Here is a 13,024-nt window from a genome sequence, read left to right on the forward strand (position 1 = left end):
AACCTGTAGCAGTTGAACTGCTTCATCCCAAAAAAAGAGTGGAGTGTCATGGCACCATGGGTCATGCCATACATATGTTTGCTCGCCTCTCGCTATCTGGTGCCTAACAAGCTTCGAAAGCGCTTTATGGTCTTTAGGACATTCCTCCGCACCCATGAACAGTCCACTGGGGATCGCCATCGCCCGTAAGTGTTGCTTCGACATGATGTTCAACCGTCCCATTTGACCCATAAAGAGTCCTCATAGCTGGCTATCTTGAACACAAGGCCACAGTAGGCAGCCTTATTCCACATGCTAGGGTCCACAATACCCAATCCTCCCTGTTCTTTATCAATTCTAGTGAGGGTGTGACTAGCATGGTGCATCTTCGGTGTCATGTCTGGCCCCTTTTGCCCATAGGAATCTATTACAAATCTTAGCAATATCTCCCGTGAGTTTTTGGGTAAAACAAACGCGTTCGAGCCCAGTAAACATGAAGAGAGGATAAGACTGATTGAATCAATTGGAGCCTTCCCGCATGAGAGAGCGACTTATTCTTCCAATTAGAAATCTTCTTGGTGACCATTTCCGTCAGTGGCAGGCATTCTTTAATACCCATTCTTGTTGCAGTGAGAGGCAATCCTAGGTAAGTTACAGGGGGCTGTACCAGCTGCACTTCCATTATATCCGCCAGTTCCTGTGCCTCGTGGTTACTCATGCTTCCAGCAAGGAGGGTGGTAATTGTCTACTTAGCTTTAGACCAGTGCACTCAGAGAAATCATCAATAGCCTTCTTCACTACCCTCACTGTCTTTTCATCCCCTTTACAGAACACCAGGACGTCATCGGCAAAACTCAGATGCGTAATGTCTAGTTTCTTGCATTTAGAGTGGTAAGAAATTTCTTTCGCCATAACACTCCGATTCTGCATTCAACCAAATACCTCCATGACAAGGACAAACAAATACGGTGATATAGGATCCCCTTGTCTGAGGCCCCTACAGCCAGCAAAGTAACCCTGTGGTGTACCATTAACTATAATAGAATAGTACGGAGAGGAATAGCACATCTTTGTCCACTCAATGAACTTCTCATGGAATCTGAATCTCGCCATTACTTTCTCAATAGTCTGCCAGCTGACTGTATCATATGCTTTGGTAATATCAATCTTGATGGAGCATCTAGTAGTCCCGTGTGGCCGATTATAGCTTTTGATAAGCTCATGAGCCAGCAGGAGGTTATCTTGTATCGATCTGCCAGGGATGAATGCCGATTATTACATGGAAATGATGTCAGGCATATACGACTTCATTCTGTTAGTGAGAAGTTTAGATACACACTTATAGATGACATTGCAGCAGGCAATAGGTCTGAACTCTTCTACTCTTGAAGGCGTTGCACATTTAGGGATGAGGCTGATGTGGGTAGAGTTGACTCCTCTATTAATTGTCTTTAATGCAAACACAGAAGTAACAACTTTGACAAACTCCGCCTTCACATGCTGCCAGTTCTTTTTGAAGAAAAAAGCATTGAACTCATCAGGCCCTGGGGCTTTATTACCTTCCATTTCAAACAAAGCTAGTTGTACTTTTGCTTCAGTAAAATGGAGCACCATCATATCTGCCTCATGTGTAGTGAGTACCCTTGGGAAGTGGAGCTCCTCCAGGCTACCCGCATCACATAGAACTGGGGCAGGTTGCCCCAACAACCCTTTGTAGTAGTCTACAAATGCTTCTGATACTCCCACCTGACCCTCCCTCCTCAAACCAATAGTATCCTAAATAGCCCATATAAGATTTCTGCCTTTCCTCTCTTTGAGCGTCTTGTGGAAAAATTCAGTGCATTTATCCCCGTACTTCATCCAGTCACATTTAGTTCTATGTCGGAGATCCTCCCCTTCCATAATAATAAGCTGACAAAGAGTGGTTCTGGCTTCCTTCTCCCGTATGCTTAACAGACTATCCATTGGATTGCTTTGTTGAGCTTTCTGGATGCTCTTGAGCTCTTTCCTTGTTGCTTATGTCTGCTTAGATAAATCTGAACAGTAGAATTTTGCCCACCCTTTAAGCTTATTCTTCAGCATCTTCAGCTTTTGGGTGAGGACGTACATGGGGCACCCAAACACTGCTTCATTCAAGCTTGCCAGAAACGTGCCCAAAAAATCAGGATGCAGAGCCCAAAAGTTGCTGAATCTGAAAGGAAGACTAATAGAGACATTATTCAATATAGAGATAATAATAGGTGAGTGGTCAGACGTGCCTGGGGGCAAAAATTCAGCAAAAGAGAATGAAAATGACGAGCTCCAAGAGCTATTTACCAAACACCTATCAATTTTAGACCACTTCCTGGCAAAGTTAGTCCAAGTGTAGAATCCCCCTGTAGCTTTGATATCATACAATTCAGCTTGAACTAGGCAGTCTGAAAAAGGCCCTGTCTCCCGGGCATGCACCGCCTCCCCTCCAATACGTTCAAAGGAGTACAACACATTGTTAAAGTCCCCTGTAACACACCACTCACCCTGAAGTCCAGAGTGGATAGAGCAAATATCTCTCCATAACCTCAGTCTGTCAGCACTTGAGTTGCTAGCATAAACCACAGTTAAGAAGAACGATTTCATAGTAGGTAACAGTTCAACCTTGCAGTGAATAAGTTGCTCCATTTCCAAAATTTTCACCAAGGAAATAATGCCCGGATCCCATGATAGCCATACTCGACCACTCGGATCACTACTGTAATTGTTAACAAAGGCCCATGAAGGGCAACAGATGTTGCTGAGAGCCTGGAACTTCTCAATCTTGACTTTAGTTTCCAACATACCAAAAATGCACAATTTATTCTCATTTCTAAAATTATTCATATATCTAGCTTTATTTTTGTCATTAAGACCTCGCACATTCCATATAGCAATCTTCATCATTTCTATTGTTTGTGTTTCCCTTTCTTATTCGTGCCCTTATTCTTTCCCTTTCCATTCTTCCGGGAGCTGTCCTGAGCTTGTGACCTTGTTATAACTTGAAGGGGAAGCACAGCTGTAGAGGCTGCCTGCTGTGGCTGCTCGTCATTAAAGAGCTCCGTTTCTGGTTCAGAAAGGTCATCATCAATGATTCCTTCTTCCAGCACTGTTGCTTCATAAATGACTTGCTCATCCCGAAACTGCAGTTCTTCAGCTGTTGCCGGGACTTCCCTGTGGATGACCAACTCAGTACTCTGTACAATATCCTCTGCTGTGTTTTGGAGGATGACAAATCTACCTCCACTAACATCCAATGGAGTTGCCTCTGGGTTACTGAACCCCTCTGTGTTTCCAATCTCTGAGATGGACTCAACTGTTACATCCTCTGTGTTACCCTGTAACCTGGCGTTAGCTCCAGCTAAGGAGTTTATCACTCCAACATATGGCCCCTCAGTTCCTACACTCAGGGTACTAAGAACGTGAGTACCACCCTCATATGGGACTATTGCCCTGCTATCAATACCACCTGACAAGCTTGCCTCCTCAGTAGTGGTAGCCACCACTCCTTCTCCCTCTGCCATATTCTCCATATTACTGCCGCTTTTGCCCCTCGTGGTCTCACCTTCATGAGAACTCTCATGCACAGTTGTGTCTTCATTTACTTGTGTCTGATCGTTATGCTGAGTATTTCGTCTTCTCCAAACTCGAACATTTCTTCCATTACATTTGTCCTCTAAGTGTCCAAACCGATTACATTTTGAGCAGGATACTGGTCTCCATGGGTATTCTAGTGGGATTACAACCTCCCGATTTCCTGCTTTCACTGTTATAACCTCCTTATACTCATGGTTCACAGGGAATTCAATGCAAAACCTCGCAAATGAAAGCCTTTTCCGTTGTGCGGTTGCCGCATCCATAAACATAGGTGTTCCTCCTACTAGACTCGCGAGATATGACAACCAATCCAACATCCACATTTCCTTAGGAACATCCATCAGCTTGACCCAGACCGGTGCCGAGGCAACCTTGTTTCTGTAATTATCCACTTCCACTGTCCAAGGTTTAACAACAAACACTTTCCCAGCTATAAACACTGGACCTTCTTCCATCACCATTTGCCGATCTTCAGTGCCAGTGAAGCTCATGTAAAACAACTCCTTGTCAGTAGTTATTTCAAAAGAACCCTTCAACTTCCACTTCTTCTCCAGAAACTCCTTAACCATAAGAAATGGCAGTCTAGAGTCCAGAAAATACCCCACCAAGTATTCATCCCACTATTGAATACCTTGTTCTATCAACTCTTGAGGGAATTGCACTACTCCATTTACTATGACTGGTGTGAAATCTTTAAATGCTACAGTCGCACCTTGTTGAGAACCCTTTCTATTAAACAGCACACTCCATGAGCTTGGTCGATTTCCAAATTTGTCCGCTTCGGTTTAACGATCTGAGGGGTTACTAGATGAGGCCATGTTGTCGAATGAATGAGGTTAGCGTCCTAAGCTCTTAAATTCCTTCTCCGAACTTGCACTGTTCGCAGTGAAGGATTTTACCAGAAGAGGGAAGAAAGTGAAGTCACGAGTGGATAAGTGAGGGAAAACTCTGAAATTTAACTAAAACAGGAAAGGAAAGGTGTATCGGATCACATGAGCAACTTAAGTAATGCTGCTTCCAGTCGCCCTAAGTAAGGACCCCATTCTCTGAAAGGTGTATTGGATCACATGAGACGTTACTTGATAGTGTATTTCGTATACCTTTTTGTATTGTGAAAAGAATACCACGTGCTTGTTGTTTGGCTTTTTCTGGTGCACTGAAATCTGCTCTCTGAGATATTACGGCTGATCCTGGTTCAGTTATGCCTTGGGTTCGTCTCCTTCTTTTGCCGTGATGTACTCTGCAAGTTTTTCAACCACAAAATCGTCAGGAACGTCGTTCTGGTACTAGAAAAAAAAATCTTCAGCAACAACAGATTCTCTATGGTATCTAGACGATGGGACTTTGATCGGAGATACAGAACAGGTGGCGACCACTTTGGGTATGATTCAGGAAGAAGGACTTTCTTACGGGCTGGTTCTTAATGTGGCTAAAACTGAGATATTTTGGCCGTCACTAGATCCACGTCGCTCCACTCCTGGTCTCTTTCCTTCAGATTTGTCCCATCCTCAGCAGGGAGTCAGGTTACTTGGAGGTGCGGTCAGCACTGATTCATCCTTTGTCATGGGCTTTGCTCGCAAGCGTGTTGAAAAAGTTATGACTTTGATGGACAACTTAGCTATATTGGAAGATCCACAGTGTGAGTTAGCTCTCTTACATGCTTGTGCTGGGCTCTTTAAGTTGGTCTTTGCAATTTGTACTTGTCCACCATCCCTTTTTAGAGAGGCAGTTAAGACTTTTGATCGGCATCTCTGCAGTGTTCTCCAGGGTATTATTGTTTCTGATGGTCCTAACTTCGGTGATTTGCAGTGGCATTTATCAACACTCCCATTACGTCTTGGTGGGTTAGGCATTTATTATGCCACTGATGTCTCTACTTTTGCTTTTGTGGCCTCCCGTTGTCAGACTTTTGAACTTCAGAACCACATTCTTAAGAGTTATAGCCCAGTGCCTTTGGATGAGATTCTTGATATTGCTAACAGTGCTTTAAGTCTTTGTCTACCCTATTTTGACCTCAGTTCTATGGCTATGAATGTTGTCATTCCCTCAAAACCACAAAAAGTTTTGGCAGAAGTGTTCTATGGTAAGATTGTTACTGGTCTTAAGAGAGAGTTTGTGCTATCTGCTCGTCAGAAAGTAGTTATTGGATGCTTGCAGTAAGAACACTCAAATAATTTTCTACTTGTTATTCCGATGGAGGGACTTGGACAGCGTATGTCGCCGGTGGAGTATCGTTCTATTCTCCGATACCGTCTCATGATTCCTTTGTACTATGATGGTGGTCTATGCCCTGTTTGTAAAAATAGTAGACTAGATGTTTTCAGGGACCATGCAGCACATTGTAGACATTTTCTAGGTTTCAAATATCGACATCACTACACCATAATAGCTTTTTTGTGACACTGGGTTTTTCTCATTTGTGACGCCAAATTGGCGTCAAGATTTTTGTGACAGCATTGTCACTAAACTGCTAAAGCCGTCACCAATAATTAGAGAATTATTTATGTTATGGAATTTTAGTAAATAAAGTTATGGCAAAAGAGCGTGAAGAACGAAAATTACAATTAAGGGACCGCATTTTCTCGGAAAAATTACGACCCAAACACTGCTCTCTCTATCTCATCTTCTTCACCACTCTCTCTCTCAACTTCCCACCACTACCTATGAAAAAGATACATAAACCTCGAAATGATGGTTGGTCAGTCACCGTGTTTAGATCTAAAGCTTCGAAATTTCTTTACTGTCAAACCATTAAACGATTGAAAATTCCGAAGGCAAAGACGCTGAAGAAAGAGATCGAAGATGTGATTGATTTAATTGAGAAAGGTACTGACTGTGATTAATTTGAAATCAAGTTAGGGTATTCAAATTTCTAATTTACTTAGTTCGTTATTCTAGTGTAATCTAGTTTGAATTCATTAATGTTTGGTGTGAAAAAATTGTAACTTTACTGTCATGCGTGATTGATTGAATTTGGTCAATTTATGTTTACTTTCGTGTTATTGGATGGAGGATTTTTTTTCATTTTGTGGGGAAAAGTTTGAACAAGTTTTGTAGTTGATTTATTTTTTTCTTATTTGCTTATAAAAATTGTTTCTTTTTTGTATGGTTGGGTATTCTGAGTGGTGTTTGTTTAGTTCTAGATGGATTTCGTTTTGGATTTTTTGGAGCATTTCAAAATAACCATTCTACGTTATTTTGGTTGCATTTCAGTTGGCTATCAAGAACAAGAAAGATGGGGAGTGGTCGTTATATAAGTTGGAAGAAGAGTTTAGACTATGTAGAAGAGGACCAATTAAGTGATGGACATAGTAGTGCCAACATCACTGTTATCAATTCCTCCACCACAAACACCAAAAGAACCTATGGAGTTCTTATCAAGATCATGGAGTATCTCTGTTGAAGAAGTCTCAAAAGCTCTTGCTCACAAACAGAAACCGTTTGTTGTGGACATGCCCCTCTTTCAAAATGAAGAGATGGTTGATGCACCACAATATGTAAGATCGATCTTTCCTTTGTGTAACTGTTTGTCTTATTGATAAGTGTCATTAATATCATGTATGACTTCTCCATTTTTTGTTATTTTCATTCTATTAGATAAGAGAACCACAGCATTACCGAATCATTTACTAGCAATGTATAACTAGTATGTATTGCACTGACACTTTTAATAGGTCGAGTTTATTATAACTTAGTCACCATTTCAAGTTTAATGAAGATACCAGTTTTGGTTTCAAATAGTTGAGGGCTATATCTGCTATGTTTCAATACTCTGCGCTGTGGCATTAACATTTGCCCAAAACACAAATGCAATACATATTAAAAGCTGTTTATCCCAAAATCCTCATGAAGTAGTTTGACAAAAGTTTATGCAATGTTTCACTTCTATTGCTTTTGTAATTTCTATACTAGTCTTCTTGTAGTTGCTAATTCGAACTGGACTTATTATTTATTTAATTTTTCTTAAAAAACATCTTGAAGAAATTTGTCCAGTGTGTTCACATAATGTGAGATAACACGGTGTAATCACTTTGCTGCAGTTATACAAACCGGTTAATATGGTTAACACCAGGAAAGCTAGCTCTGTTGGAAAATGGTTTCATAACAAGGAGTTTAGGAACAACAACAACAACAAAGTTAAAAAGAAATAGAGAGCACGCGTTGATAATGCTCGAGTACATGCTGCCTTAAGCGTGGCTGGAGTTCTTTGCTGCATTGGGTCGCCGTGGCTGTCGCAAAGAACTCCAATAACTCAAAAATGGGAGCAGCTGGGGCATCAGCTACGGAGCCCTTAGCATCACATTATCTTGAAATTGCAGAATCAGCCAGTGCAGATCATGATCGGGTGGCTTCCGTTGTAAGGTTGGTTGTTGGCGTTAGAACCCCAGGGGATCTTATGACTCTTACTGATGTAAAACATTAGTCGAGTCTGTCAGTGTCATAGGCGTGCGCCTATGTTCCCTTTACATTTCATGGGCGTGAGCCCTTTAGTTGAGTCTAAGCCCATGGTTCGAGTCCATTAGTTAGTTGGACACATGTCATGTTCCTATTGGTTTATGCTTTCTAGGTTTACTTTAAATAACGGGCTTGTAGTTAGGGTTTCAGTAGTTGTGTTTATGTGTGTGATTTGTGATTGAGAGATTCAATAAAAGAGTGATTTTTAGGTCGTCTTTTAATTGTGTTTCAATTAAAGTGTAGATTCAATTAAACTGAAGCTTCCGCTAATAAGATCTACATTATTTGGTATCAGAGCAGGTTATTTCCAGGGATTACTATTCACGGACTGTTCATCGAAAACATTGTTCATCAGGTACTATTCACCGTGTTACTGTTCACTCGGTTACTGTTCATCGCGAATCCAATTTTATTCTTGTAGATTAAGATATGTCTACAACGTCAGAGATGAAGAATTCATGGAGAACTCATGGATTCATATTAACTAGAGTTCGGGTTGTTCGATTAGAAGAGTTGAAAGAAACGTTAATGCAAAATAGGTTTGAACAATTAGAAGAAGCAACTAGTCGACTGAGGGAGGCTATGGTGGAGCTTTTGCATCCCAAACCCCCCATTGTTGGTGGAGCTTCTATAGCCCAACGTAAAACACCGGTTGTTATTGATGACAACAAAGAGAAGGAAGGAACAGTCCAAGGAAGCCCACACACAAATTCTTTTGGGACGGCTTTTAGTGAACATCAATTAGGGGTGGGCAATAGGCCGGGTCGGGCTAGCCCGGCCCTAAACATTTAAAGCCCTTCAAATATTAGGGCTGGGTCGGCCCGGCCCTAAAGTCAGCATAGGGTCGGGTCGGGCCGGGTCACAAGTCTAAACCTCAAGACCTTACCCTACCCTAAGCCCTCTTTAAAGGCTTTAGGGCCGGGCTTTAGGGCCGGGCATATATATTTTCTTTTTTTTTACTACATTAGTTTTAAAACTCATTTATATTACAAAAATGTACAATAATCTACAAACTCAAAGTCCAACCAATCTAGTAATAATCAGATAAGTCCAAAATTTAAAATGCACATCCACAATCTAATGAACTGAAGTACATCGAGAGTTCGGAATTTGTTCTTCCTTGTACTCAAACCTCACTAAATTGAAATACATAGACAAATAATTATATTATCATTTTAAAGGAAGAAGTAATAGATATAAAGAAGAAACATAATAGTTTTGGTTAAGGGTCATGGAAGTTGTTAAACTATTTGTAATATCATAAATTATTTCTATAATAGATTCAAACAAATATAATATTACCTTTCTTCTAATTTAAAAGTGATTCAAGCTTTGTATATGGAAATGAAAATATTGGCTTTTGAAACAAGTGATGGAGAAAGGTTTGAGATTACAAATGTCATTTTTCCTCGACAAAGGTTGTTTTTGGTTTCTATGTTACAAATGTCCGCTTCTCAGATTTTGCTTTTAATGGTGTGGAAGGAAATCTTTAGTTTTAGACTTGGCTTGGATGTGAATAAAAATATAATTTATAAGAAATAAGTGAGAAAAGAAATTGAGAATAATAAGTTATGGACTTTGACTTGATGATCAAAGGAATAAAGTCTTATTTTTTATTAGGCTAGTGCTCATTGTTCTTTATGGCTGTTAAGTTGACAAGTTTTTGTTATATAAGACAAGTTATTGGAAGTACCCTTGGGTGTAAGTGATAAATTACAAAGGACAATGTTATTTTAATTGAAAATATTTAACAAAGAGTTGGACAATTATGGTATGTGTATTTATAGTGAAAGTGTGAAACAGGGCCGGTTAGGGCTTGGTTAGGGCTTGGTTAGGGTCGGGCTAATAAGGGCTGAATTAGGGTCGGGCCTATGTTTTAGAATCTTAGCCCTAGCCCTGCCCTAGAAGGCATTAGGGCCAGCCCGACCCGGCCCTAAACTCTGTGAGGGCTTTAGTTGTGATGGCTTTATAGGGCTCAGGGTCGGGTCGGTCAGGGCCGGGTCAGGGTCGTTAGGGCCAAATTCCCACCCCTAACATCAATTAGTTGCTGGAACATTAATGCGTCATTCTGGATTTGGGCCTCCTATATCGCATGGGTCAGTACTCTTCGACAGTGGTTATGTGGATCCTTTTCTGCCCAACATTGAGACATTTTCTCTTTGGCAAAGCAGAGAAATACAGTGCACATTTGTGACATCGTGGTGCATTATTCCTTTTGTGAGTAGATACAAAGCCAAAACTCGAGGTCGAATTCCTCCGAACCCCAGGAGGGTGATGTATACAAGAATGAAGAGCTTTTGCATATTGGTGGGTTTCATGTCAACAAGCTTGTGGACAAGCTTTTTCAACATGGGGAGAGTGATGTAGAACATTAGTCGAGTCTGTCAGTGTCATAGGCATGCGCCTATATTCTCTCTACATTTCATGGGCGTGAGCCCCTTAGTTGAGTCCAAGCCCATGGTTCGAGTCCATTAGTTAGTTGGACACATGTCATGTTCCTATTGGTTTATGCTTTCTAGGTTTACTTTAAATAACGGGCTTGTAGTTAGGGTTTCAGTAGTTGTGTTTATGTGTGTGATTTGTGATTGAGAGATTCAATAAAAGGGTGATTTTTAGGTCGTCTTTTAATTGTGTTTCAATTAAAGTGTAGATTCAATTAAACTGAAGCTTCCGCCAGTAAGATCTACATTACTTATTGTTGCAGCTGCAACAGGTAACTCCACTTAATTGCTTATTCTCTTGCGGACTTTTCTGAACAATTATGGCATGTAAAACTTCTCATTTTATTGAAGAAAAGCACTGCTTTTGTGAATGCTTCACAGCTTCAGTAATGGATAATTAACTGGTGGTACAATTTTCTATTGCTAAAGCTTTACGAGGAGCTGCTGCGCTAAAAGCAAGACTGCCAAAAGAAGCAAGGAACAATGCAACCATTATTCCCTATGAAAGGGGTCTTACAGAGATTTGTCATGATGAACTGAAATCATGGATTCTCCCTGCAAGGGAGAATTACTTCTTTGGACACAAACAGGTACTATTTTCACGATAACGGTATTAGTTTTCTCACACTTTCTGAAAAGGGGGAAAGAAGTTTCCTGAGAATGAATTGAGAACTGAGACATACATGTATACAGTAGTTAATGAAATATTCATGCTAAGCTAGCAATCCAACATATAGGAAGTGTGGCTACCATAAATTACATCTCTTGTGAGATTCCATGATATATGATGATCTATACATTCTTAGTGGACGGTTGACAATAAATTAATTGTGTAAAGATATTTAGAGTGGTAACATAATTAGAGTATTACAACAGAGAATTTTTTGAAGAGACGGTTCTCTGAGTAACATTGGGCAAGATTTCACTAAATGGCTTAATGAGTATTCTGCTTGTGTTATATGTCTTTGCAAGTATTAAGTGGAATCTCAAATATTCAATCCATTCATGAAACAAATAATGGACTTGGCTAACTCTTGGATGGACCGTAGTACTTGTTTTTTACATTCCTATTTATCGTGGTTATCAACAGATCAGTGATATCGAATATGGAGCAAACCAATCTTGTTACTTTTCTAGCTCCATATCTGGTTTTGAATGAATAATTATCATCAAATTATCGTTATCTTTTTCATTTCTTACTGCTTTAGGTCAAATAAATTTTTGCATTGGCAGTCTTGTATGTTTTTGTCCATTTGTATTGTAATTGTCTTAAGGAATCAAGTTTCCTGCATTGCCTTGTTTAGTTATTTCTAGAACTTGTTTGATTACTTTAACACAAACCAAATAGTATTGCTAAATTCTCTAGTTAGCGGATAGAAAGAATTGTACTCGGATCTAAATCGAACTCTTATATAATTTTGCATTCTGAAAGTCAGATGTTTGATAATGGACATGGCAGGTATATTTCGTTGGAAAAGGGTTTCAGTTTTTTGTGGATTGTTTGTGATTGAAAATTGCTGCAAACTTGGAAGGTGCACTGAGCAACAAGGTGACGGGAAGTCTGCCTTTGTTCTCAGATAAAGGTACACTCGCAATCTTTGAGGGTAGCTTCTACTAATAGAAATTCTTGTCTTAGTCTACTGTTAATGAGTTTTGGAACTTTGATGGACTTGGTCAAACTCATTTATTATTATCTGAAAAGCGAGCTATCTTCTACTATTTCAATTATTAAGTAGGACAAACAGTAAAATATTTTACAGTTATCTGCAAGAAATTCAGAGTTGTAATACCTGAATGTACAACTTTGTGCATGTTCTAGGCCTTACCTCGTAATCAAGCCCAAAATCCATATACCATCTCATAGTCAAGCATAGTTTGAGTTCAGTTAAAACACAAGTGTAACACTTAAAATTCAAGCCCATTCCGTAGCCCTTTGGAATAATAGCTAGGAGCCTAGTATTATTAATTTAAATACTCTTGGTAAATTTATTTTCATACAACGTCTAAATAAAGTTGGTTTTTGAGTAATTAAAGTTTTTTTTTTTTAATATTGTTTGTTGTCTTTTTATTTTTATTATTTATTTACTTTGTTTGTTGTATTCCCTGGGTGATGGTTTCAACTTTAATGTTTTTTATTTGGGAATCGGTTTTTTAAAAAGTCAAGAAAAATAGCTAGACTTAAGGGATAGGAATATATTTTCTGAATGAGATGGAAAAGCATAATTTTAAACTTGACTGTTGTAGTTAGCTATTCCCTGATACAAACATTAATGCTAAAAACAAAAAAAAAATGGTTACTTCGTGTTTGGGCCCAAGCAATGAACTGGATAAGGAATAGCAGCCCGTGAGTCCATGAATGTTTAGGCTCTACTGCGGCCAAAAGCAGCCCCTATACCAGTGATCTATTTTCTACCTGAGTTTTCTCCCCTTCCCAATCCCCCCCATCCTACCCTACCCTTTTTTATACTCTCTCTTTTTGTTTCCTTTCCCTACCGAAGGTGTCAAGGTTACAAGGCCGGCAATATATCTGATTCCTACATAGA

The 13,024-nt window shown here is 39.7% G+C and overlaps 1 protein-coding gene and 1 pseudogene across 1 annotated transcript; one reads left to right on the top strand and one right to left on the bottom strand.

The window, feature by feature from the left end:
• Positions 1-1,995: 1,995 nt before the first annotated feature.
• On the bottom strand, positions 1,996-2,895 carry LOC147508669 (uncharacterized). The gene has a single exon (XM_086597515.1). The coding sequence runs from the start codon at positions 2,893-2,895 to the stop codon at positions 1,996-1,998; it is 900 nt and encodes a 299-aa protein (XP_086453641.1).
• A 2,073-nt stretch (positions 2,896-4,968) lies between these two features.
• LOC147508670 (uncharacterized) lies at positions 4,969-11,640 on the top strand (annotated as a pseudogene).
• Positions 11,641-13,024: the final 1,384 nt, after the last annotated feature.

Source organism: Coptis chinensis, chromosome 3, assembly GCF_015680905.1.
Source record: "Coptis chinensis isolate HL-2020 chromosome 3, ASM1568090v1, whole genome shotgun sequence".
NCBI classification, from domain to species: domain Eukaryota; kingdom Viridiplantae; phylum Streptophyta; class Magnoliopsida; order Ranunculales; family Ranunculaceae; genus Coptis; species Coptis chinensis.